General features: G+C 44.6%; 1 protein-coding gene across 1 annotated transcript; it reads left to right on the forward strand.

The window, feature by feature from the left end:
- Positions 1-9: 9 nt before the first annotated feature.
- rftn1a (raftlin, lipid raft linker 1a) lies at positions 10-26,068 on the forward strand. Its single transcript, XM_037091624.1, has 10 exons — positions 10-821; positions 6,908-7,059; positions 14,497-14,680; positions 17,370-17,478; positions 20,792-21,530; positions 21,612-21,815; positions 22,632-22,741; positions 22,948-23,051; positions 23,454-23,529; positions 23,828-26,068. The coding sequence occupies exons 2-10, from the start codon at positions 6,912-6,914 to the stop codon at positions 24,263-24,265; spliced, it is 2,112 nt and encodes a 703-aa protein (XP_036947519.1). The 5' UTR covers positions 10-821; positions 6,908-6,911; the 3' UTR covers positions 24,266-26,068.
- Positions 26,069-26,107: the final 39 nt, after the last annotated feature.

Below are 26,107 nucleotides of genomic sequence, written 5' to 3' on the forward strand. Positions count from 1 at the left end.
GTTGGAGCCCCCAGCCTCCATATAAGCCTGTCAGCAGCGGCTGCTTCTCTGTCAGGGTTGGGTTCCTGGTCTTCCCTGGCAACAAGCCCATCATCTCTTGGTCACAGAGCGTTTTGTTTTTGTCACAGTCTGGTGGTGTGACTTGGCTCCCCAGGGGGGTCCTGTCCAGCCTGCGACCACCCATCAGCCCCACCCTTCACTACCCCCCAGTCAGACGTTTCTGAATTATGGATTAGTCTGGATAGCTTCTTATGAAATATGAATTTTCCAAAGGAGGACCTTGAACAACACAAACACCTCTAACCTCGATAACCTTTAATGGGAGCATCCATGTGTGACTAACACACTGAACCAGAAACTTACTTGACAAGTGGAGCGGAAACATTTGGAAACTTCACAAGCAGTTTATCTACTTTTTATATTCTAAGAATGTACGAATCACACGGGTAGTTTTTAATCAATGTAAAGTGTTTTAAAGAGTATATCCAACCTTGGAGGGCAGCTCGTGGGAGACAACAGGGAGGAGAGGGGATGTGCGCACACCTCCTCCCCTCCTCTCCTCATCTCCTCTCCTCATCTCCTCTCCTCTCCTCTCCACACACGGTGCTGACAGCAGAGGAGTGTTCATCATGAACTGCCCGTGAGATTCAGCAGCAGCATTCAGTCAGACGCAGTTTGTTAAATGGAGGTTTCGTGTTTTCTTCCCATTTGGACCGCAGCTATCTGAGCCGCGACGCGCACGGAGAGCCGGTGAAGACATCACAGAGGAGAGACGGGAGGGACGCGCAGCCAGCAGCACGCACCGAGGACCGAGCTGCCTGGTGAGTCCAACTCTTTATTCCGCAGAATAAACAGCAATCACACCAATTTATGAGAATGTCGTTGGTGTTTGGATGATTCTTGTGAGTGTGAGTTAGCAAAAGTCACTAATGTTTAAGGTTTTCTGTTGTTGCGTCATGTCAGTTTTAGATACTAATACAATAATAACTTTAAAACGAGAGTTATGGACATGTAGAGGCGGAAATGCCCTCCCCAGGAATTAAAGTCAGGAGCGGCGGGGAAGTCTCTGGACGCCTTTTCACAATAAAACATGTGCGACATGAGAGATGAGTCCTGTGGGTTCAGACGTCCAGCCGCTCGTTTGATTTGTGTGCCATTTGTATTCGTGGCGGAACGAAATGAATATGCCCCTGTGCTCACTTGTCACAGGTTGGAGTGAAACTCAAGATGTGCGTGACGGAGTAAATGTGCCGAGCGCAGATGGAAGTGTGCGAGTGCGTGCGGGTGCCTGCGTGTGTGTGTGTGCGTGCCTCGGTGCATAAGCGACCTGTCATGTATCATTTCCCGTTCAGTAAACTACCGGCGTTAACGGGCAGCACCCACGTGTTGGGAGTGTGTGTGTGTGTGTGTGTGTGTGTGTGTGTGTGAGAGAGAGAGAGAGAGAGAGAGAGAGAGGTTCAGGTTGAACGCGCCAAAGTGGGAAAAAAGGAAACCCAGAAACATGTAATTTCAAGCCCAGCTGCACATGGGCATCAATTAGTCACAGGGGTATGTATGTATGGGTGCTCACCATATAGCGTTTGAAAAAGCACTCATTTGTGGTGAGTGACACACGTTTCATCACAGTGGGCTGATATTCAATAAGTCATCAGCTGTTCTCACCCCTCAGTTGTCTGAATGTTAAATGGTGAGTTCAAGTACCCGTAGAGCCGGCCGTGAGTTGATGCCCCAGTCCAAGTGGTGCGCCTTTTGTTCCAAAACTGTTCTTTTCTTGAGCAAACTAGGCTGCTGGAGGAGCTGCGAGACATGGTGATACATCACTGTCATCATTTGTTTTTATCCTCCCCATGCAGCCTCATTAAAACACTGTTTGAGGTGATTACTTTGTTGCTTGGGGGGAATCGCACCTCCCTCCAGGCAACTTGACATGCTCCCACTCTGCTCCCTTTCTGTCGTCCTCTTTCTTCCTTCCCTCTCCCCCCATCATCACCGTATCCCATCCCTGGATAGAAGCTGAGTGGAGCTCCAGCCTCAGTGGGCGGGAAGCCCACTCCCCAGGACTCTGTCTGTCACCTCTAATTTTGAAATCCATTGAACCACATGCAATATGATACAAGCGCTTGATGATAATGCCGCAGTTATACTGACATACCCTTTGTTTCTCTTGTCAGACAACCACAAAGCAATAAAAAGTGACTTAAATCAGAGTCAAACACTGTTAATAAGCCAAAAGTGTCTTACATAGATGGCACGCTCACACACAGCAGGAGTTATGGCTTCTGAGCAGGCCCATAAATTCTTATAATAAAGGAGACTGGAAGCCAGCAGTGACAGTTTTATTTGCTGTAAATCAGTTTAGTGCATCTTGTGCAAAAATGAACACAACTAGCAACTATTGTATATTACATGCAGCCAACACTCTTCCTCAGAGGACTTAGAGTACCTTTATTCAACGGTGGTGTGAAGAATTCTGATAACATCTCTCATGACTCATATAGTGAAATATCTATAATCCCTGGCGTTTCATTAACGTTTAAGGAAATATGTTTAAACTGGTTGTGATCTTGCTGTAAAGGCGACTAGAATCTGTATTTACATTAATCTTTTTCTTACCCGTCGTCCTATTTATCCATTTAGATTGTTGTGATGCAAGTTACTCAGTTATATCAGCCATCGAGATGTTCGCCTTCTCTTCAGTGTAATTGAATTGGATGGTTCTCAGCTTGTGGTGCTCAGAGCCCCAAATTATTCCCTTTTTAAAAATTAAACAGCCACGTCTCCTTCTAGAAATCATGACCTGGTTGCTCAAGATAATCTACAATCCTTATGTGAGCAGTTTCATGTAAGAACTGTTTTTCGTCTTACCAAACTGTAAACCACATCACCGCGCTCCTGCTCTGTGACAACAGGCTCTCGCTCGTGGCTCGTGGCGGTGCAGGATGTGAACTTTAATGGTGTTCTACTCGGCTGAGGTGTAACCGTAATATAGAACTTGGCACCGAATGCAAAGATGCTGCCTGTTATGTCCAGTGAGAACTGCTTGCCTGGTGCATACGTAAGAAAACAAAAAGGTTTATTTCTTGTTTTTGTGGCTCATTGAATAAATGCAATAGTGCTTCCCGCCTGTACACAAAAAATGTGTGATGATGTCATAGATTTTTAAAAAAGTTTTTCTCTACTCCAGGAAAATTTTGATAACATGAAACTTACATCAATCTAAATTTCCCGGTAGAGTCATTAATGACCATTTGTAATGGTGGTCTGTGGGGAAAATGATTTTTGGGCCTCAGGAATTATTTTTGCCACAATATCATGAACAGCCACTGGGCAGAAACTGACATGAGTCTGAGCTGCACCACTGTATCAAGGTTTGATTAATCCATTCATGGCTGCAGCGTTATCTAGTTTAGTTGGCTACACTCTCATCACGCTCCCTTCTGCGAGGTGATTCCTTTGGCCTGTGTAGTTTTGTAGAAACATAATAGTCCCATTTGAAATTATGTAATTTTGATTGTGGGGCGAATTGTCCCTTTTAAATAATCAAAACAGCCATGCTGTTAGAGTGAGAAGGTCAGATCAGTTCACTCACTGGAGGAAGTTAACCTGCCTGACCTCACCTCAGAGAGCGTAACGGACACATTTCACATTGTCTGTTATTTGCTTTATTCATAATCAACCAGCTGCCTTTTGCTCGTCAGCAAAGTATTATAAGTGGGTTAAACACTGTATTTATTTATCGTGTGTTTTTTTTTGTTTTTTTTTTATACAGTAGTGAGGATTATAAGAAGCGTTCATTAAGTGGAGTCACAAAATGTGAATCTTAACTTTTGGAGTTGTAACGATCAGCATCTGTCTCCCTCTGCAGCTCAGGAGGGTTAGGGTTACTACGTTTTGGGAAGCGAACCCCCACCCGACCCGTCTCTGAGTGGCGTGGGGCGGTGGCAGAACAGCGGCAAAGCGCAGACGGATTATGCTCTCGCGTAAATCCGCTGTCATTTCAAGACTCTCTGTTACAAGAGATCCTCTAATGAGAAGCCCTCCGCTGCTCCCTGTCTGTCTGCGTCTTCACTCCATTCTCTCGTTTTCACCTCTTTTATCTGTCTGTCTCTCTCTCTGCCGTCTCTCTCCGTTTAATGGATGTTTTTAGCTGTCAAGGCCCTTTTCTGCATTTTTGTTTGTGTGAGAGCGAGTGAAAGATTCTGTTTGAAGTCAACATGTAGAGAAAAAGGCCTCGAGTCTCGAAGGCACTGGAGTTTCTCCAGTGCTACAACCACCTTGTTTTTTCATTCCATGCTGTGTCCAATTACAGAGATCTGTCTCTAAACCTCGCAGACAGAGTTCATCTGTTAAAGCGAGGCCCTTTTGTGTTGAAACCGAGCCGTCAGCGTACAATGAAAAGGATGGCGAGATGTTGGATCAGACAGTGGAGCTGTAGGCTAGTCAGGACTAAGACTTGAATCAATCGGGTTTTATTTGAGAGCAAAGCTGCCACTAGCAAAAATGGTGAGTGAATTATTCCAGATAGTTACATTTTTTTTTTTGCACTGCATAATGCATCATGCATAAAGATGAATAAGAACAATGAATGAGTGTGATTGTTTTTTAAAATTGAATCATTTGCATTGGATGGGTGGAAGTTGTATTAAAATCCTGGAGCTAAGAGGAAGGCTAAGAAAGGTGAATAATGGATCTAAGGAAAGTCTAAGGATGCAAATGACTCTCCCTCCCTATATCCTCCTGTTCATTTCTCCATCGTCGGGAAGACATTATCATATTTTGACTACACCCTATTCTTCACCTTTGACTCCCCTTTTCCCCTAACGAGCCGGAGAAGAATCCTGCTTATCATCCCCACATTAACCTGCTTTCTGTCCCTGCTGCAGTCAGAGCGTATTAAAGCACAAGCCTGGAGGGAAAACCATTTGGGAGAGGATCTAAATGCTCTAACTTAGTCATAACACGGGGTCGACTTGACTGTCTGGCCGTCTGGAGACATTGTAATAGATTTTTACGGGACTTAAGACTCAGCAGGGGAGCACTTTGGCTGCAAAACTCATCGAGCCACCAGACAGACGGAGTGGACGGACGGAGGATGGAGAGGGTTGGGAGGCTTGAGGGCAGCGAGGGAGAGCTCGATATAACATTATAATGACAGAAAAGATAAGGATGGAGATTAAGACAGTAGATTTTTCAGAGACGGGATTGAAGGAGCACGATTTGGGAAAATAAAAGTGGACGAATGGAGCGAAAGTAAAAGTCAGGATAATGAAACGGGGGGAAAATGAACAGTTTTAGTGTCGGTCCTAGTCGAGGTAGACTGACAGAAGCAGAGCAGAGGCCAAAGAGGTCAGACGAGGCCAGAGAGGGTTTTTAGAAATCTTGAGACACATTGAAGAGCTAATGGTCCAAGAGTTTAAAAGACGGGTCAAAAGGAGAGAGATGATGGGAGGCAGATGAGAAGGTACAATGTTATCCCTCGCTCCTCCGTCTCTCCTCGTTTGTCCTCATTATGAAAGAGCACGTTGTATTGAAAGAATAATGACTCTTAATTGCTTGTTCTTTGCAGAATTTAAGATGACAGAGTGTACTGTCTCGAGACAGATGAGCTATGAAAATGTATCTGAGGCGCTGCTTTTCCCAACTTTGTAACCTTTTCAGAAGCACGTACCGTGCAATCAAAGCTGTAAGTCACCAAATGTACACGCACACACACACACACACACACACACACACACACACACACACACACACACACACACACACACACACACACACACACACACACACCAGCCTTCTTAATGCACTCTGTGAGGATCGTTAGCCGAGTTAACGTCCATGCACTTGGCCCGTTGGGAGCCACTGTGTCATTCTCCACGCTCCCCAAACAGATAGAGATACAGATATAGACCTGCCTTTGGGGAAGACATATGTGCACATGCACACACACACACACACACACACTCATGCACACAGACATGCAGATGCGTGCCTCGCTGCTCGGCTCTTACAAGCTGTGGCAGACGGGGATATTAAGCGGAACTGTGGTGATGGTTTGAGGGTGCCGACGCTGTCACAACTGATTAGCTTGACGTTATCAGACCACGCCCTTTTACTCTTTTCCTCCTTCCCCTCTCGCTTTTCCTCTCTTTTCACTCCCTCCCCCCATTCCCCACTTTCAATTCCCCATCAGTTTTCACAAAAGACACCTCACGTTTCTTGTTTTTCTTTTACTGCAGCTCTTATAGATCTTTGCCACTAAATTGCTTGTTGAGATTCAGGAGAGGAGGAATTTAAAAAGACATTTCAAGCTCTCTGCAAATTGTTTCCAATCACCTGCCCTTGAGAGGGCATCAACTGGTCCTTACAGGATCTGAAAATGTACTAAAATAACACCGTTTTCTTTGGGCTTCAAGGCGCTCCTTGGATCAACATATAAATTGGTTAGCAGTTCAACCTCTCCTCTCTCCTCTCCTCTCCTCTCTCCTCTCTCCTCTCTCCTCTCCTCTCTCCTCTCCTCTCCTCATCTATCTAGTCTCATGTCGCTTTGCTTGACAGGGCAGGAAATCGGTCTCATTTCTGCTTTAATTCGTTCTGATCAAACATGTCGCTCCTAATCAGCCCTGTTTGATTAGGAGATGCCCGTATCACAGCCCACCAAGCAGGTAATGGCTGACACTTTTATATTTCAGTATGATTGTAGTGTGTGTGTGTGTGTGTGTGTGTTCGAGAGAGATTTACACATTATTTCCGAGGAGCTTGCATGTGAGCAGCGAGTGCTAATGTCTTCTGTATATTTAGAAACTCTATCAATTTCATGTCTCCCACTTGAGTCTCGGTTAGCGTCCTCCTCTGTTTCTCTCTCTTCATCTCCCATCTTTTTTTAAAATTCTCCTCTCCTCCGTAACAGAGACATGGGGTGTAGGCTTCCGAAGCTGAGGAAGGCAGAGGAGAGGCGAAGCCCAGGCAATATCTACTCCACCCTTCGTCGGCCTCAGGTGGAGACTAAAGTGGGCGTGGCCTACACCTACCACTTCCTGGATTTCCTGCTGGGGAAAGAAGGTTTGGCTGATATTATCAATGTGTTTTTGTCTTTTTCATCATTGTTGAAACCCAGTGAGAGATGAACTTCATGTGACCTGACTTGAACTCACCCCCACACTCACACACTTAACACAGTCAGGTGTGATTACTTGTTCCTTCACATGACACTTCTTTATCTAAGATGACTGACACAGAAGACATGATGTTCATCAGACACGTCAGCATTTTGTCAGCTTAAATTCCAACATTGCTACTTGATGAAAAACATTGTCTTGATTTATGTTAAATCATTACAGCTGCTTTAATCAATATTTAAAATCTGGTAATGGATCAGGTGTGTTTGAGCATCGTTAAAGTGGTCACTCATGTCAGTCTTATAAAATTACAAAGATAAAATTCTACACAACTGAAACTGCGATATGTGATATTTCTCGAATGTTAGCAAATGCATCATAACTGGTGAACTCTAAACTAGCTTCTTAAACTATTGTCTTTTAGCTTTAATGGTGCAGATAAATGTTTTATTTATGGTAAAACCTGAAGCCACTCGGCCATATGGTCACATTTTCCGTTTATTTATATTATAATGTCTTATTATTACACTATTGGATCGATCTTGGTAAAGTGGTGAAACCAAAGACGGCAAGGTGATTTCGGTACGGTGGCTCTGAAGTGCAGATCACAGCAGCAAATAAGAAAACACAACAAAAAACTGGACATCACAGTGATGAAAGACCAAACAAATTGAAAATCACAACACCAAATAGGAACACACAACAGCAGACTGCCTTAGTAATGTGGGGAACGTGAATGAACGAGCAATGGAGGACACAGCTTGAATGAAAAATAACACTTGGCCATCAGATGCATTTTCTTCATTCAGCTCTGATTCACAGAGGTGGGAGCCGGCTCTGAGAAATGCGTCTTCACATGTAGTCATCCTCTTTTCCGCTGACCTTTTTGTCTGTTTCTTTTACCTAACTTTTCCGTTGCGCCCCGCTCTGCTTTGTCATCCTGAGATCTGGTGTTTGTGTGTGTTCCACTCATGAAATAGCCACTATTGCTTTTCCAACTTTAACCAGTTAAATAAAATGTTTAGGTCAGCACCTCTGCACAACTGTATTTTTCTCTTTCTTTCTCTAAGTATCTCGGGGGCGAAAAAAGTGGCTTAAAAGCTGAAGTTGTGTCTTTTTGTGTGGCTCCTGTTGCAGCAAGTTCAAAGACTGTAATTCTCAGATTCAGCTGTATTGTACATGCTGCAGCCGTGCCCTCCAACTTCCCCCGGCCTCTCCCTCGCACAGTGACAATACAGTAAAGCTGGTGTGTGTTTGTCTTGGGAATTGTGTGCGTGTGTGTTTTGTTTGTGGTTGCGAATATGAAAAATAGTGTGTCTGATACCATGTGGGTGTGTGTTTTTTCTTGTGTGAGCGTGGATGCTCGTAGCGTCTTGCGAGCGTTTGATGAAAATCCTCTAGAGGCGTCTGTTTTCTAAAAATACTAATTCTGCCATTGTGTTGGTGTGGACTGTGAAGAGACAGAAGCCAGGGAGAAGACAGGCGAGGAGGACAAGCAGATAGTGTTGAAGCAGATATATAATAATAAAAAAATATATCACCTCTTTTCCCGTATGGCTTAATGTTCCTACAAGGCTGTGTCGCGCACTCTGTCACCCGACAAACTGAAGCAGGTGCAAGCAGCTCACTGAAGTCCTTTTTAGATTCTCTAATGCAACACTGTAACAGACAGCAGGCAGGGCGCCACAGCCAAGTGGCAACGCTCTGGTTGCCAGTCGGCTTCATTTTCAGCCAGCCCTGTTATGTTTGGCAAATGAGTTTAGGCTGAAGCGTTGGCTGAGAGATCTGGCAATGTGGAGCGGTGCCGGTGACCAAAACAGACAATAGACATGAGGAGTGCTCGTCTTTATCTTTGCAAAAGGCAGTGGGAGATAAATTGTCTAATCGCATGGGCATATATTGATACAGAAAGACCACACACACACACACACACACACGGTTCATTCGAGCTTGCACAAAACACTTTATAGCACTTTAGTCAACAGAGTTAGTGTTATCTTTCGACAGTCAGGCAGGTCATTTATATGGTAAACTCAGTGACGCCACCTTGAGCTGCTTAAGATGAGTATACTCTATTTTAGGATAAACACTGCTACTGTGAATTGATTGTGTGTGTGTGTGTGTGTGTGTGTGTGTGTGTGTGTGTGTGTGTGTGTGTGCGTGTGTGTGTGTGGGGCTGTGAGTGGGTGTATGCCTGCCTCTCTCCATTTGTGATAGAGAGACCAAGAGAAGTGAAGGATTCCTGAAGGATTATCTGATTGTTTGTGGAGATTGAGGGACCTCATTCCCAGCAAAGGGATTTATTTGTGTTTGTGTGTTTGTCTGTGTGTGTGTGTGTGTGTGTAGGAGGCAGATAGAGGAATCTGTATGTCGGTCCATGACATTGAGAAAACCCACGGTCAAATCCATGCCTTAATTTAATTTGGCCTCCATTAATAATATTATTTCCCCTCAGCAGCATGACTTGATGGCTCCTACGCAGTAATGAAAACAAATATCTGGTTGCTGCCCCTCTCACATACAGCGCGTGTGAGACAAGTGCTTGTTTGTTAATCTACGTCACGTTCTCAGGAAGAGGAGCTTAATGTTCACAATGAAGAGTGCAGTGTGGTTTCTAGCTCGACCTTTCACTTAGCGTGTGATGAGACTCACCAGAAACAGCGCGGCTGATAATATAGTGTTTGTTTTATGAGCTGTGCTGAGAAATACTTCCATGTGACTAAGCCCGACTGGCGCACACTGGGTCATAGCGAGCCTGTGGTGAATCCAGGGAGGATGAGGAGAAATATGCTCAGTGTTTCAGGCATTTGGCCTGCACCGCACACATTTCATCTCATCATAAAACCAATGTGTTCCCCTATTGAGCTGTCTCTCTGCTGTGCCTCGACACGTCAGCCTCCCTTACAAAAAAGTGTCACGATCTTCATAAGCCCCGTGGTAACACTGATTGGTTACCTTGACATGTCAGCAAGAATGTGCAGTATGAAATGTAACAGCCAGGTGTGACATTTTAACCTAGCCTCCTTTTGTCATCGAGGCGCTTCGCAGATAATGAGCAGAGGAAACGGAGGGAGTGGAGAACGGCAAAGGGAGAGAAAAGGGAGGCAGAAAGAAATGAAGAAGGTGCAACTGAGAGAACAGAGAGACGGAGATACGGCGAGGGTTTGACGAGGAGGGAAAAGAGAGTTGGAGGTGTGAGAGCGAGCAGGCGAGCGGGAGTCAGGAGCATGAGGATGTGTGAGGAAGTAAGTTAGGTGTGATGCTGTGTGACTAACGCTGGTCTCTGGAGCAGACAGCGAGGAGCTGAACTCTGCTGATGACTTTCTGCTGCCCCACAGAGACGGAGACCCACTCGGCTCATTAAAACTTACAACATGTGTCTAACGCTCAGCACGGTGTTTGTTTCTGTGTGTTTGTGTGACTCTTGTGGTGCTGCTGTATAACTGAGAGTGAGTCTGTGCTGTCTGGTATACATCAGCACGTTACTGTGGAATCTCTGTACCTTAAATACATCGTTATGATTGTGAATCAACAATTGAAAAACGTTTGTCGGGTCCAAAATGATTGTTTTGTTGTCTTTGTAAGAATTCTGACAGTCATTTCCAGCTTCTAACAAGGTTTGTGTGGCCTATAGAATAATGCTGTTGGTACCAACCATCAACGGTTGTCAGTCAGCAGTTTGTGGGGAAAAGACATAGAAATGAAGCAAATGAGACCTTCACTGCCTTCATAGCTAGCAGTTGGAACATGATCCACACCTGAATGTTACCATAGATAAGTTTACTCCTTTGACAAAGAATGGTTTTCCTTCCTTCGACCTTATGTGGTACATCTTGTGCTATCACGATCTGTGTGTGTGTGATGTATTTGGCTCAGAGAGCAGGAAAAGCACAAGTCCATCATTTTGATAGATCTATCCTGCCTGATAGATCTATCTACACCTATTCCAGGTAAACGCATAAACCTTTTTTTTTTTTATGAAAGATTGTTTAAAATGCTGATTTGTCACGACTCAAATGGTTTTCTGCATCTTTTCTTTACGCTGATCTGCCAAAAATGCTTGAGAGAACACCAGCAAAGACGACAGAGAGATTCACAGCATCACAAGTACACAGGACTGTATGCGCCTGTAGTCCCACACTGTGTTCTCACCACAGCCAACCTTTTTATTCCCTCACTGCTTTACACGTCAGTTATTTTTGCGAACTCTTTCTCTGACTTTTCCTGTTAAGTGGAGCTCAGAGGCTGACCAACAACTGCCATAGCTGGCGGCTGCATTCCCAGAGCGGTGGGGAGCTCCTGGCTCCAGGAAGCTGATTATTTTATAGTCACTGTTTTGGCACATATCCTCGCCTAAAACCTCTGCAAGTCATTAGAAGGCTATTTAAATAAACGTGAACCTCCAGCAAGCAGAGGGATAAGCCTTGAAGGGTGGCTGTGAGTAGTAATCCTCATGCATCACCTAGCAGGCTTAGTGCAAACTCTTTCTGTTTCACACACACACACACACACACACACACACACACACACACACACACACACACACACACACACACACACACACACACACAGCCAGGCAAAAAGAAGGCCTCATGCACACTCGCTCCAGATGCCGCGGCACAAATACACCACAAAATATGCTTTAGAGTCGCACACAGAAATTCAGGGATTTGTATGAGGAATTAATAAGCCCTTTTCAAGCGGCTTCAGGAAGGGGATGACTCTCACACACACTCCCAACACAGCACAGGGTCAAAAAGTGAGGCGTCGCTCGCAACACACACCGGCTGTCATGTGGTCAAAGCTTCGGGTTGAGACGGAAATAGCAGAGCGTGGATCAACAGCTGAACAGCCGCTCAGCCGTCTGCATGTGTCTGTTAAACAATGCATCCTTGGATATCTCACTTTTACACTCTTTAACATACTGGTACCCAACCTCTGGGTCCTGACTCCAATTCAGGGTCATCAGAGCTCCGTGGGTGGTCACGAGGCCTCGCTGATTTTAAGAGGTGTAAGAGAAGCAGAAGTCCCTATAGATCAGTGTTTCATTCACGTCTGCAAACACAACTACATGAAATGGATAGTCTTGAGGTTTATATTGTTATTTACGATACAGACTTCAGAGAACTCGTACAGGATAAGGGCACGATGAAGGCCTGAACACAGAGCCGTCACTCTGCTGAAGAGTTTCATCCTGCGTTAGAAAAGTATGCAGTTAAAACAACTAAAGAGCAAATGAAAGCCAAGCGTCTGCGAGGAGAAAACACTGATTTTGGAGGGGGAAAAAGCCTATTAAGTATACATTATTAGTGAAAATTAAAGAAACACTTCTATGGAAAGAAAATTGTATAAAAAGTGACTTTATCAGAAAAACTAATTTCTGATGTGATATCAACAGAAAATAATCTTAAAATTCATCCAAACAACATTTCTGGAGCTTCACAAGTCACAGAAACACTCAAATATTCACACACATACAGTAGCAACCATCTCCAGCTCTCTTAAACACACACACACACTCTTCTGCACACTCCTAACACCACACACCCCCTCCTCCTCTATATCACTATAAAACTCCACCCGGCTTCTTTTTCTGCCCTGAGCCGTTCCCATGTTCTCATTCTGGAGCCGGAAATTCAGCCTCCCTTTAAATCCCACAGTGGCAGACAGTATAAATGAAGTCGCTTCCCAGCCTAAAGCGCTGCATAACACCCTAATAACTTCTGTATGCCTCGTCTGAATTAGCTGCCTTGCCTGCGTCTTGTCGGTGGGTGAGTGCCAGCCGTGCAGAGCTAATGACGGCTAATGACTGTTTACGGTGACAGGATCGTTGTTATCCCCCCCTCAGACACCCCACCCCAGTCTCCAGCTGGTATTATTATTATCATCATCACTGTACTGCTTTTGATAAGTCCCCGCAGACACCCGTTTAAGTGTTTGTTCGATGAAAAGGCTCTCGGGGTTCCAAGCGTTCATGCCAGGCTGATGTGATGGTCGGATTTTCTCGGGGAGTTTTTTTTTTTTTGTTTTTTGTGCCCATTGTTTCACTGAGATGGGAGTCAGGAGAGTGTGTGTTCATGTGCTTGTATCCTAACGTGCCGGCCAGCTCCTCCTGTGTGTGTGTGTGTGTGTGTGTGTGTGTGTGTGTGTGTGTGTTAGAACACGCCAGATGATGGAGAACAAATTGAAAATGAGATGGCTTGTGCATCTTTTTTTTCCCTGTGTGTTTTTGTGAGTGTGTGTGTGTGTGTCTAGTTAATTTATTCAGGTTATTTTCTCTTCTCCAGACCCATGCAAATGAGATTGAATGGAAAAGGGATGACAAGCATTCAGGCACAAACAGACAGCCTCATCTCTCTCTCTCTCTCCAGCACTGCTCTGCTAACTGCCTCTCTCTCTCTCTCTCTCTTTCTGCCTCCCTTTTCTTCTCCCATCTCGTTTTCCATGCCTCCTCTCTCTCTCTCTCTCTCTCTCTCTCTCCCTCTCCCTCTCCCTCTCCCTCTCCCTCTCTCTCTCTCTCTCTCTCTCTCTCTCTCTCACTCTCTCTCTCTCACTCACTCTCTCTCTCTCTCTCTCTCTCTCTCTCTCTCTCTCTCTCTCTCTCTCTCTCTCTCTCTCTCTCTCTCTCTCTCTCTCTCTCTCTCTCTCACACACACCTGGCTTCACTCAGCGATACAGAAACACACAGGCATACATGCACATGTTCCCTTAAAAGCCCATAAATGGAGAGAGGGGCTTCACCACAATGCTCCGACCCCGAGAGGGCGGTTCTCACAAACATTGCGCTCTCCCTGGCGGATTGGCCGTTGACAGTTTGCTGCCATACGATAAGGTCCGCTAACCATTTCCATTGAAGTAAAGGGGTTTTCTTTCCATTGTGTTTGGTAATAAGGGAGCTGACTCTGTGTTAGCGATTGCATTTAATACCACACACTCAACACAGGCACTGTGATAGCATTGTCTCTCCAAGCTTTTGGTGCATGTGTGTGTGCACTGTGGATTATATTCAACTGTCTTCCCGTAGGTGCATGTCTTTGCCGACATCATGTGTGTGTTTACCAAAAGCCAGACTGAGGTTAAGAGTTCTGGTGTAATCGGTTTCAGATTTAGCGTGAAGATGCCATGTGTTGTTGTTCAGTGGGGAATTACCATAATGAAACATGCTCTGTCTTTGTTTCTTCACACCCTTTGTCCCTCTTTCTCTCTCTCTCCCCTCTTCTTTCTCTTTGTTCCAGCTTTTACCCACTGCTACATAGCTCCCCACCACTCCTCCCTGCCCCTTTAGCAACCTGTCATGTCCTTGTCTTGACCATTTCCCATTACCCCTTCTTGTCTAACCGTGTTTTTCTCCCTCCCCTCTCACCCATTCTCCTCCCTCCAGAGGTGCCGGTGTCGTCAGTGCTTTGTCTCTCCTCGGTGAGAGAGCTACCAGTTCAGGTCAGGGAACTCTACGCGCAGGGCTTTGTCCTGGTCGCCGTCCACCCGTTCGTCCACTCCTGCGGCCCTCGGCACGCACACATCCAGCGCCAGCTCCACCGGGCCGTGCTGGTCCGAGAGACGCCAAGGTACGCAAACAGAACAACGCCCCTCGTCTTCAGCAGTTTTGGCTGTAATGATGTATGCAGCAGATTGATGAAAATAAATGAGATAATTCACAGTAGCAGCTTTTGCCACTTCATTGTTTTGACATGAAAACCAATTGAAACCCATTATCTCGAGCTCTGCACCTCACCTCCTTCACTTGATGTAAAATTAATTGCAGATGAGTCAGCCACAAAGAAATGTCTAATTTTAGCCCACTGTTCCAATTCTTTCACTTTTGTCTATACATGATACTACACTATACACTGTGCATCTCTGCTGTCTCCCAGTTCTTCTGTGGTGACTATGAAACTTCCTTTACTCTCCTCCATGTTTGAGCGAAGCATTATTTTCACACCTCCCTTCTACCAGCACTCTGTATTCTCAGCATCTCATCGTGGGAGCTGCTGACACGTGTCCAAACAGAAATCATTTAATGACTAATGATCCCGGTGATCCTCTGATCTGACATCTGGTGCCTCCAGCAGGTCAAGGTTTTCACTTAACCTGTGAAATATCTCAACTTCGACCAGATGGACTGGCACAAGATTTGGCACACATTCGTTATCGCATGAGGATGGATAATAATGACTCTGGTGATCCCTGAACTTTTAATCCAGCACCATCAACTTCTGAATCTGACAAACGATTAGCATCAGCACCTGAATAAAGACAATGGATGGTGAACATCTGGAGGGACATCAGAACATATTACAACATATTTGATAACCTGTTAGTTTCCATTAGGTAACAGCTAACATTAGCATCATACCGCTTCATAGCTAACATCACAGTATTACACAATATGATAGGAAAAGCTGAAATTGATTCTAAAATTTTAACACATATCTTGGACACATTCACTTAAACCTGGAATGAAATCTACTGGATCTAATCCAATGGTGATGTTAGCTAGGAAGTCAGTGAATGCTAACATCAGCTAAATATGTTGTGGGTTAGTCTGGAGCTTCACTATCCATCATCTTTTCAGCTGCTCATCAGTCACAAAGTGGTGAAACACTCATTTGTCAGACTTCCAGATGTTCCTACATTTATATGACGACCTGCAAACACCACAGCATAACACAATCAAAAACATAAAATGGTAACCATAAACATTGCACATGTTAGCATTTTACTTGATAGATACACTGTGCCTAAATAAAGCCTATTAGAGCTGCTAGCAAGACGTTTTAGTGCTGTTTATTTGCTCTTAATAGTATTTAAATTCAATATATAAATGTATTGCTCTCTAGTAAATTATTTTAGAGAAATTACTGAAAAGCATCTTCCTCATCGTCGTCATGGTTGTCCTCGTTCTTTTTCTTCTTCTTCCTCAACTTCTCCTCCTTCTTCGTCATCTTTGTCTTCTTCTTCATCTTCTGATTCTTCTTCTACTAGCTCTTCAGGTACATACTGACACCTACAGTAGGTAGGACTGAGCTTGTTAGGGAAAATGGAAGCAATTTGAATCATCGACTCTATTCATCGACCTTATCTTTAATATTGAATGATAGTTACGTAATACATCTCAAATTATTGACTAATAATCATCGGCTTGATAAATATCCTGCACCCCCAAACATGGATAAAGAAACTCCTCTGGTATACAGATGAGGCCCGTGTGGATCACTCAGACAACCCTGGTTACATGTGTAACCTTCTATTGATGTCACTTACTCTTTGCAATTAGAGTAATTACATTGCTGAGCTACAGTTTGGGGCATCTTATGTCCTCTTTTTTTTCTTCTAGGAAAAGTGAATTGTATATACACACACACACACACTCTCACACACACACACAAACGCTGACACACACACTCTAGTGCACAGGCAGGTGCCGGGCTGTGCCTTTGATGCCCCTCCTGCCAAGTGGTCCTGCTGCTTCCTGGCACCTGTCACCGTGGAGACGGCTGATTGCATCACCAGTGCTCACCAGAGGGGAACGGCACGCTGAAAGAGAGAAACCATCTCTCCATCCTTTCATCTGCTTACTTCAGTGATGGTCGCCCCCCCCTTTTCTTTTGTCCTCTGCACACCCCCCTTAGTCCCCTTTACTCCGCCTTTTATGTCTCCATCACCGCCATCCCCTTTCATCAAAAACCCGCAAAAATGAAAGGGAAAAAAGTCTGACAGATCCACTGTTTCAAATCTAGCTGAGAATGTCACTCACGCCTCAGAGCACAAGATATTACCACGGCCTTCCCACTGACCTCAATCCAAATCTGAAGAGGCGTATCTGAATACTGCTTCTATGATGGTGTCTTGCAGTGAGAGCTGAAGGAAATTTGCTCCCTTTCTTCCCTCTAATAAGTCTATTGTGCTTTCAGTGACAGTGTGTTCTCCTTTAATGGAAAATTCACCCTGTACTAGAATTGACATTATGTTTCTGCTGTGATCATTCTGGGTCAATGAGTGCTCGTGAACACGAGCCCGTCTGCCAGAATCTATAGAGCCGAGACTCGTTTAGACCGTAATGTTACGGGGTGATGGAAGTGCTCTGGTGATAATGGACAGGAAACGAACCTGAAGGGAACAGTCCAGGGTAATGTCATAACCGTACCAGACCATTTCATATTTTCTGGTTCACGAGAGCAGAATCGAACTGAAGTAATGACATATGATCGATGCTTCTGGCTGAATATTTGTTTAAAAATGTTTCTCACCCTCCAGTTCAGAGAAAAGCCAGCTGAGGTGGGGAAGGCAACGTCTGGAGACAGATGTGTGTGTGGCGGGTCACCAGACTGCTGACCCTGAGGTGATCCAGAGCTACGTCAAGAGGGTGAGTTCAACAGTCCCCGACAGTCAGTCATGCCAACAGAGCTGGCTCCATCAAATATGATTCATTTTTACTGGATTTGGCTTCAGATAGAGATGCCTGAAGCTAGAGGTAAGAACCGTGTTTGCTTTTTGTGTTTCTGCAATCAATCTTCTACAAATACTTCTTTTTTGTTTACTGTAAGGTGGGTCAAAAAAGATTCTTGGCTTTTATGATCAGCCACCTACACAGGATGGAGGGCTTAACATTGCTAAAATTGTTTTGATGAAAGGCCTTCTGGTGAAAACGTGCAACAGCAAATCTGACTGAAGGACACCGGATGATTGAAGGAGAACACAGAAATGATTTTAAATCCACAGTTATTTGTTGCATCCAACATTTCTCCCCAGTACTGATCCAGATACCTCAGCTGGGGGTGCAGATCTGATACCAGGGCTTTAGTTTAAACTGTTAGTACCTCATGTCATCCTATAGATATGTGAAGCCGCCCACGAGGCAGGAAATAAAGATGGGGAGGGGGAGTTAGGAGAGCGGGACAACATTAACACAGTAATGAATAATAATGGTACTAGAATAGAACCACATCATAGTCAAATTGAAGCGAGACCCCAGTGAGCTAGTTTGGACGAGTCACCCGGGTCTCGTTGAAAGATATGAGACGCTGATTGAAACTGTTATCTTTTGTAATTTACAGTAAGAGAAGAAGGAGAATGTCTTTGAGCCTGATATAGTAGGAAGTGGGTGTTTCCATTCAACTAAGACAGCTAGTCGATAGGGCTGCACGAGCAATGACCCGCTGTGAGGTGAGTGACACGAGGAGGCCGGTTGTTGCTTAATAAGAAACACTGAATTTGATAATGACACTGGCCAAGAAAGTGGATTTGTTACATCATGGCTTAACGAGGTCAGTGTTTGTGCTCAGACTGATCTGCTGTATTAAATCAGTGTATCCCTGGAGAGCGTGTTGTGTTTGATAACCTTGTAGAGAGGAGATGAGGCCACAGACTGCAGGCAGGTGGATCATCTCCTCGACATCACATCTCCGGTTGGAAAGTTCTCTTTATTTTGTCTCTGAGCGCCACTTTGGAAATGTTCTACTGTACGTCTGCAGGGTTTAAATAATTAATCTCGTCTGTCTTTATTGCTCATGGTGATGTGGTGGAATGGTCCATTTGATATCTTGGGTAGTGGGTCATGTCTAGTCATGATGACAAACCACTTTTACATGTTAATGTGTGTTGTAAAAAGTTTTTTTTGCAGCAGAGGAAGCTAAATGTGATCTCATACACCACCTCCAGTGATGTCGTGTCGCTGTGGGAAATGTAGGAACCAGGTTTTGAAAAACTGGTCTAGAATTGTACACCAGAAACACTGTCGGACACTGTTGGAGATATCGCCTTTTCAAAACCTGGCTCCAATATTACCCACGATGCAACTTCGCTGGAGGCAGTTTATCAGATAACATGCAGTTTCCTCTGGAGACACAGAAGGCTTTATACTACTTGTTTCACAAGACCTGAATTGGTGCTGTTGCACTTTAATCTTTAAAAAGTACATTTATTTTATTATTGTTTTTTTGTGTTTCTCGCTTCTCTCACAATTTGTAGGCACATTTGAAAAATCTGCTTTGTTTTTTTTTCTTTTTAACATACCACATGTGTGGGAGGGGGGAATCCTATAAAAGACAAGGAAAAAGGAAAAAGAATGTGTGGAATAAATTATTAGTTTTTTAAAGTGGAATTTGTAAGACAGGCGACTGTTGAGTCTCCCTCCCAGGTCGTCCAGCACTGATTCTTGTAGTTGCCGGCCAGTCATACTCGCCCAGAGCGTCACTTTTCACAACCTGGATATGAGACCCAACGATCAGCCATCTTCTGACAGAATCACTTTTTGCACCTGTCAAGTTAGTGAGCGTTCCAGGAGCGCAGTGCTCAATCAGTGGAGGACTTTTTAAACAAAAGCGACGACGTAGAATCCACCCCTCCCTCCTTCTGTCTCCGTGTGCCGCTAATGTTGGCACTCCACCGCTGTGACAGTGGAGGAAACATTACTGGGCTCAAAGGCTACAGGCAGCTGCCTGTAATTGCCTGTCTGTGCCATATGGTAACCCTGCCTGCTCCTGTCCTGACATGCAGAGCGTCTCCAATTCAAATGGGGGAAATTTGACTGGAGGGTTCTCCATTTTAAATTTTTGCAAATTTACCTATTTGGAAGGATTTTTAACAATGCTGGATTCCCGCTGGTTGGATCTCATGTGGCACTATCCTGTAACAGAAGGAGAGGCTGTATCATGAATGTAAGATTACGGAAGTTATCGTGAACTGTAGTTTGACTCAACCTAAAGACACCCTGCCAGCCACAGCGTCATCACTGGCATTCTATCGGCTGTAAAACTCAATTTTAGCCTCCCTGCTCATGAATTTGCGAGCAGTCCTACAATGGGAAATGAAAATGTGCTCTATTGAATAGATTTGCATCTGAACACCCATAGAGCACAAAGGGAAACCTGATTGGATGGAAATGCACATCACTGAGTATAATGTGATAGGCTCGGGCAGCGTGACATGAATAACCAATCAGATCACAAGCTGCCAGAAGAGAGTTCGAGATAAGGACCCGGGAGCAGCACCGGGCAGACAGAGTGACAGGCTGGTGTGTGAGAAAGTGTGTGTTCACTTTTGAAATTCTATACTTCTATTTCTTCAGCGCTCGCTCGCCCACCCACTCTCAATCTGTCTCCGGACAAACTCGTCTAATAAAACTGTGTGAGTGTGTTGGAGGGTAATGGAGAGACGGTTTCTATATACAGTGTGTGACGAGTGTGTGAGGATGACTGAGGTGTGAAGAGCAGTGGGTAATAGGGGAAGATGTGCCTCATTATTGTTTGGTGGTAGTTTGCGATCTGATTTCTCTCCCGTTGAGCCTGTCTGAAACTGTCAGCCCAAATATCAACTGACAATTAACCACCAGAGCTCCGCGGGAGGGAGCGCTACACACACACACACACACACACACACTGTCACACACATGTGCACACACGGATGCGTAGAGATAATGAGGTCCTTTTGTCATTTGAATATTTGATCTCTGCAGATGATTAGGTAGGTTGTTATTCTGCAGAATATCTACCCGCCGTACGTCAGCCTTTGTTTGTGTGTAAATGAGGTTTTGTTTGTCTGACGAGAAGAAGAGGCTGCAAATTTATTTGTGGTGCTGTGAATGATGTCCTTTTATATTTATGTGTCACTCAGATTTATTTTGATATACTTTGTTGGTGTGTATGGATATTAATATTGTGTGTATGTTACGCCTGCAGATCCAGGATGTAGCAGAGCAAGGGGTGATGTTTGTGGGCTTTCTCCAGCAGCCGGGCGGAGGACCCTGCTTCTTGGGCCAGTGGGACCCTGAAGAGTTGTCCTCCTTACATTCAAGCCCTTCACCCATACACCGACACCCTTTCAGCACCAACACCAGCCCAACAGATCCTGCAGAGGCATACCATAACGACGTAGAACCAGATCATCACCCCTTTCAACCTCACGAAGACGCAGAACAAAACAAGCCTTTGCTGCCACGAGAACCGGACTTCAGCCCCCTGAAACCCATCCAGAGTTTAGTGCTCAACCAGGAAGAGTCCAATGAGCAAATCCAGACCTTACACATCAGCCTCAAAGAGTCACTAGAGTCTCCAAACCAACCTCAAGATCGCAGCAAACCCAGTGTAGATACAGTTCAGTGGTGTCAAAATCAGAACCAAGCAGGCGTCCAGGTGAACCCGCTGTGTCCCAGCCCAGCAGAAGCTGCAGGAGTAACAAGGCAGCCGAAGGGCCAGCTGCCAGACCTCAAACATTTTAACCTTTCTCACCAGAGAGACGGACAAAGTTCCAGCTCGGACAGCTGGCTCAGCTCTCCTGAGCTGGATCGGAACCATGAAAGAAAGTCCAGCTCCACCTGTACAGATGGGCAAAGCAGAGTGACGACACATAACAACAACCACATCCGGCTCAAGAGTTCTGAGAAAGATAAGAATTCATCTTCACCACCAGCGCGGGCTAGTAAGTAACCAGAATGACTGAATAGATCATCATTATTATTATTAAGTGGCATCTGACAGACTTTTCTGTTTACGTCTGCAGGGATGCAGCTGTTCGCCTTGTACAACCACACAGAGGAGATCAACACCTCTCTGAGGTTCTACTCGCTCAGGGTGCCGCTGCAGGTCCAAAGGGAAGCGGGTCTGATCACAGAGGTTGACACACACTGGCTCGACCACATGACCCAGCACTTCACCAGCGGCGCGCACCTCATCGACGGGTTTTTCTACGTTGAAGACGAAAACGGTGTGTTTGATGGCCGTAAATATTAAATATCTGTCGAATCGAACATGCTCATGTAATGTCTTCTGTGTTGGCAGGCACAGCCAAGTATGAAAGCTTTTGACTTTTGGATATCTTAAAAAATGATCATTGTCAGGACTGTCTGCAGTCAAGTTCACCAACACAGTAGATACATCACAATGTTTCCACCAACTGCGAGTCAAATATCAGGCTGTTAAATGATCCTCTGTGTTCACTAGCAAGATGTAACTTTGTCTGGCTGCTGTTTGTTACTGAACAGGAAGTGAACAGTTGTTTTGTCAGAACTTTTCCTGAAAACACAAGGTTTAAAAAACCAAAACAAGCTGAAAGAAGTTAAAATGCTCCATGAATTTAAGAAGAACTGCAGAGTCGGGTTATAATATCTGTGGGTTCATCACGATGAATAACTAATTTCAAATTAAATAGTCATTTGATCTGTTGTTAATTTAAGAATATTGATTGTTGCAGCTTTAAAGTAAATGTTTCACCTCATCCCTTTGAACTTCTGTGAAGTTTCACTGTTTGAGTTCTTGACGAGAGGAAAAAGCTGTTCGGGCTGTAGATTTCTGCTTCACTGCTGGTAATGGATGGTACGTGGAGTTATGTTCCGCAAGTCCACAGCTTACACCATAAGTCACTGTTCATTCAGCCATGGAATAAGCAGGCTTAAGCCAAAGGGAACGGAGGGATCAATAGTGAGAGATTGGAGAGCCGAGATGAGCTTGTAACTCCTGTCTGAATCCCGTACATCCTCCTCTGTTTATCTGACTCCGACTTTAATTTGTCCTGTTTCTGCAGACAGCGGCGTTTCATCTGTGGATAGTGTGTTCATCTTCCAGAGCTCTGCAGAGGAGACGACAAACGCCTCCTACGACGCCATCGTGGTTGAGCAGTGGACCGTTGTTGATGTGGGTCTTAAGGGTTTTTAACACTCTGCAGAAGATGTGCACTTTGAGAAATCCTTTGTGACTGAAGGCTTAAGCTTCTGTCAAACACAGCATCAGAGTGGCGATGAGGGAAAGTGGTGTGCGAGCTTGTAGCTGAGCTTACGTTTGCCAACCTGCACTCCTGAGGTGATGTTTTTTAAAAATTTCTGTGTATTTCTTCCGTCCAGGGTGTCGTGGTGAAGGCGGACTACATCCCCTTGCTCCAGTCTCTGGCTCCGTATGGATGGAGGCTGATGTGTGTGTTGCCAACACCGATTGTCAAAACCAACAGGTATACAAGAGAAATAAACTCACATCTCTAATAAACCTGTGTTTTCTTTAAATTAAATCACTGTCAATAATATCACCAGATCTCAGTGAGGATTAATTACCTGCCTGTCCCATTCTTTTTGGGATTAGCATTGACAGTCGTAGCTTTTGTACACGGGACAGATGGTTCGAGATCTGACAAATCGTGATCATATGCTCATCTCAACATGAAACCGCTTTTGAAATCTGCCGGAGCTGCGAACAACAAAGTGGCTCGTGTGCTTTTGTCTTGTAACCTGTCACTTTGCACGCCGCTGCCAACAGAAATCGGATTTTAATATACGTAGCGATGTGCAAGCTTCTCAGATTGTAACATAGCAAGTATCAGTAGTACAAGTGCTGCTCTCTTCTTTTCTTTCTGTAGTGACGGGAGTTTGTCGACTAAGCAAATCCTCTTCCTTCAGAGACCTGTTTTGCAGCGCAAGAGAAAAGACTTCAAGGTTTGTTCCACCTTTGTCTTCCATCTTAGCAGCACAGCTGTCACTTGTCTCTGTCGTGCCTTTAGGATACGTGACTTTATGTCACAGACGGTGCCATTATCAAGTCATGTTGCTAAATATGGGATGTACAGCAAATATAAACCAGCTCAGGAGGAGTCTAATTATAGTCAAATGGTCGACCTCAAAGTGTACAGGAAAGAGGCATCAATGAAAGAGTCTTTGTTGTGGTTTGTCAGGTGTCTGGAGAGATGGAAAGAAAAAGCACAAAACTGTCTCAAACACTTCTGTTTGGTTTCAGATGTTGAACCTCAGGAGTCGCAGCAAGGCAAAGAAGAAATCTTCCGGAGAGGACGAGAGAGAGAACACGTCCCCTGTGATGGAGACGGAGATGGACAGGTTAACAAGAACCTCAAAAGAGGAGGAAGAGGAAGAAGAGCCACTGAGGAGGAAGAGCAGGGACAGCGGAAGGAGCGAAGGAGCGAGCCCTGAGCCAGGAGAAGAGGAGGACGACGAAGAGGACGCTCTGCATCAAAGGGGCTACTTGTTCCTATCGGGGAGCAGGGTGTCTGTTGAAGAGCAGGAAGAGGAAACCGACGTTGACGCCGTCCCAGCGTTCAGGCAGGAGAAGTCTGTGAGATGGACGGATGTGTGTCAGAGGGATGACAGAGGACGGGTCAAGGAGGAGGTGAAGACGGAAGAGCGGATCAAACAGCAGCTGTTTTCTGGCGTCTGTTGACACATTGGGCACAGAGCAGGCGAGAGTGAGCCGAGGCCTTCTCCGTTCATTTGAAATGCCTGTTAAAGTAACATCGTGTTGATCTGGAGCCCAGATGTAGTCGGTCGCAGCGTTACCTTTGCTTCGGTCTGCTCTGACTCTCTTTAGTCTTTGAGGTTGTAGCTCCCACAAATGGGAAAGTGTTGTGCAGTTCTCTGCTTCGGGTCAGTGTTGCTATTTGATGTATCTTATATGAAACGGTACACGACCGAGCGCAAGTCTCCCGTCCAAGCCTTAAGTATTATTTTCTTGCCCATTGTTGTATTTTAATACTTTCTTGTAATAGGACTGTTAAGAAGGGAGTTCTGATTTCACTGGGCTCGCTGTATTTTTATATGTAAAGTATATAATTTAAGATAGAACCAAGAGAAGGAACAAGTCAACAAAGTGTAGTGTGCTGCTGTAGAACCTGATGGATGGATCGCATTGGCCAGTTTCAGCTTATCACACATACAATATGTATTTCAGTATTGGTTTAAATGTTTAAATGGCTGATAATTAAAAAGAATTAGCAGTACAGAAAAAAGGTTATTTAGAAAGTTCGTTTTTTTTGCATACTGTAGTTAATTCCCCGCAGAGTTTATTTCTAAAGTTCTCAAATGTTTTACTCGAAACTCATCTTTGTTACAACTTAAAGCTGCTGTAAGTGTTTTTTTTCTATCAAAGTAAGTGTTAAATGGCTCTATATTCCATCAATAATCACTGTTAGTGTTTGGTTAGTTACCCTTGTCTCTCCTCCTGCCGCTCATGCAGTAAAAGAGAATAAATGCCTGCCTACTTGATCCACTCAGGACACAGAACTCCGTAACGAGGCGGTCCCGTCTCTTCTTGAATATGCAGAGCTCAGGATCCGCTTGTTTGCTGCTTTGTCTCGCCATCACGGCTACACATTCATGTGGTGACGTAGAGAGGAGGGAGGACAGGAAGTCTGCTAAAACCGACAGCACTCAGAGCAGCTTTCACTAGAAGAATCTCGCTAGTTTGGGTTTGATTTGGCCAGATTTCAGGTAGCCATCTGACTCTTCTTCACCTCAGTACAACGGAGGTGTGAGAAACTGTGTTTGTGGCGTTGCCTACAAAAAAGAAAATCTTTTCCCAGAGTCAAAATCACAGATATTCAAAATCAGGGGCAACCAAATCAAAACTGAAGCTTTATGGTGGGCCACGGGTCAAAAGCAAACAGTTGGATGTTGAAATGCAAAATGCTACTCAGATGCAAGTTCCATGAACTGACTGACATGTCACTGTGCCCGTCATGCTCAGACTACGAAAAATAATTAACAATTAGGGATCCTACACAGTGTAAAAAGCATTTTTACTTCTTTTTATTATTTTTTTCCTGGGAACATCTACTGGGTCAAACTGAACGATATGGCAGGCTGACTGAGCAGCTAGATAATCCACAGAACTCACAGTCACAGTTTTCTTAGGGACGATTTCTTCAGCAGAAAACGTTCCTATGGAAACTGACAACGGTGAGGTCTATTATTCAGAGTAAGTGGGACATTGCTTCTCGAAAGACACATTATGTCCATTCATCTCCTGTGTAATGGACCTGATTGAATCAAACCTCAGTAGTCTGCTTGGTTAGATACGAGGGGCAGGTGAAAAAATGCTTCTTGTAATTTCCTTTTCAGAAAATGTGTAAATTAGAAATCAACTATTTATTACTTATTCCCTGGACCACCTCCTTGTGTTGTGTGTAAGTAGTGCGACATGTAAGTCTTTATATGAAGGCAGAGGTCAATAAAGTGTTTGAAAACAGATTGACTCAATTTCTTTTATTTCCTTTAAATCTCACGT

Source organism: Acanthopagrus latus, chromosome 3, assembly GCF_904848185.1.
Source record: "Acanthopagrus latus isolate v.2019 chromosome 3, fAcaLat1.1, whole genome shotgun sequence".
Classification (NCBI taxonomy): Eukaryota; Metazoa; Chordata; class Actinopteri; order Spariformes; family Sparidae; genus Acanthopagrus; species Acanthopagrus latus.

What these genes read in the sequence shown, in the direction of transcription:
- rftn1a (XM_037091624.1), top strand. Translation starts at nt 6,912, where the DNA reads ATGGGGTGTAGGCTTCCGAAGCTGAGGAAGGCAGAGGAGAGGCGAAGC. An exon ending in TTCACCACCAGCGCGGGCTA is followed by an intron (nt 21,531 to 21,611) that starts GTAAGTAACCAG and finishes TTACGTCTGCAG; the next exon opens with GGATGCAGCTGTTCGCCTTG. An exon ending in CTACGTTGAAGACGAAAACG is followed by an intron (nt 21,816 to 22,631) that starts GTGTGTTTGATG and finishes CTGTTTCTGCAG; the next exon opens with ACAGCGGCGTTTCATCTGTG.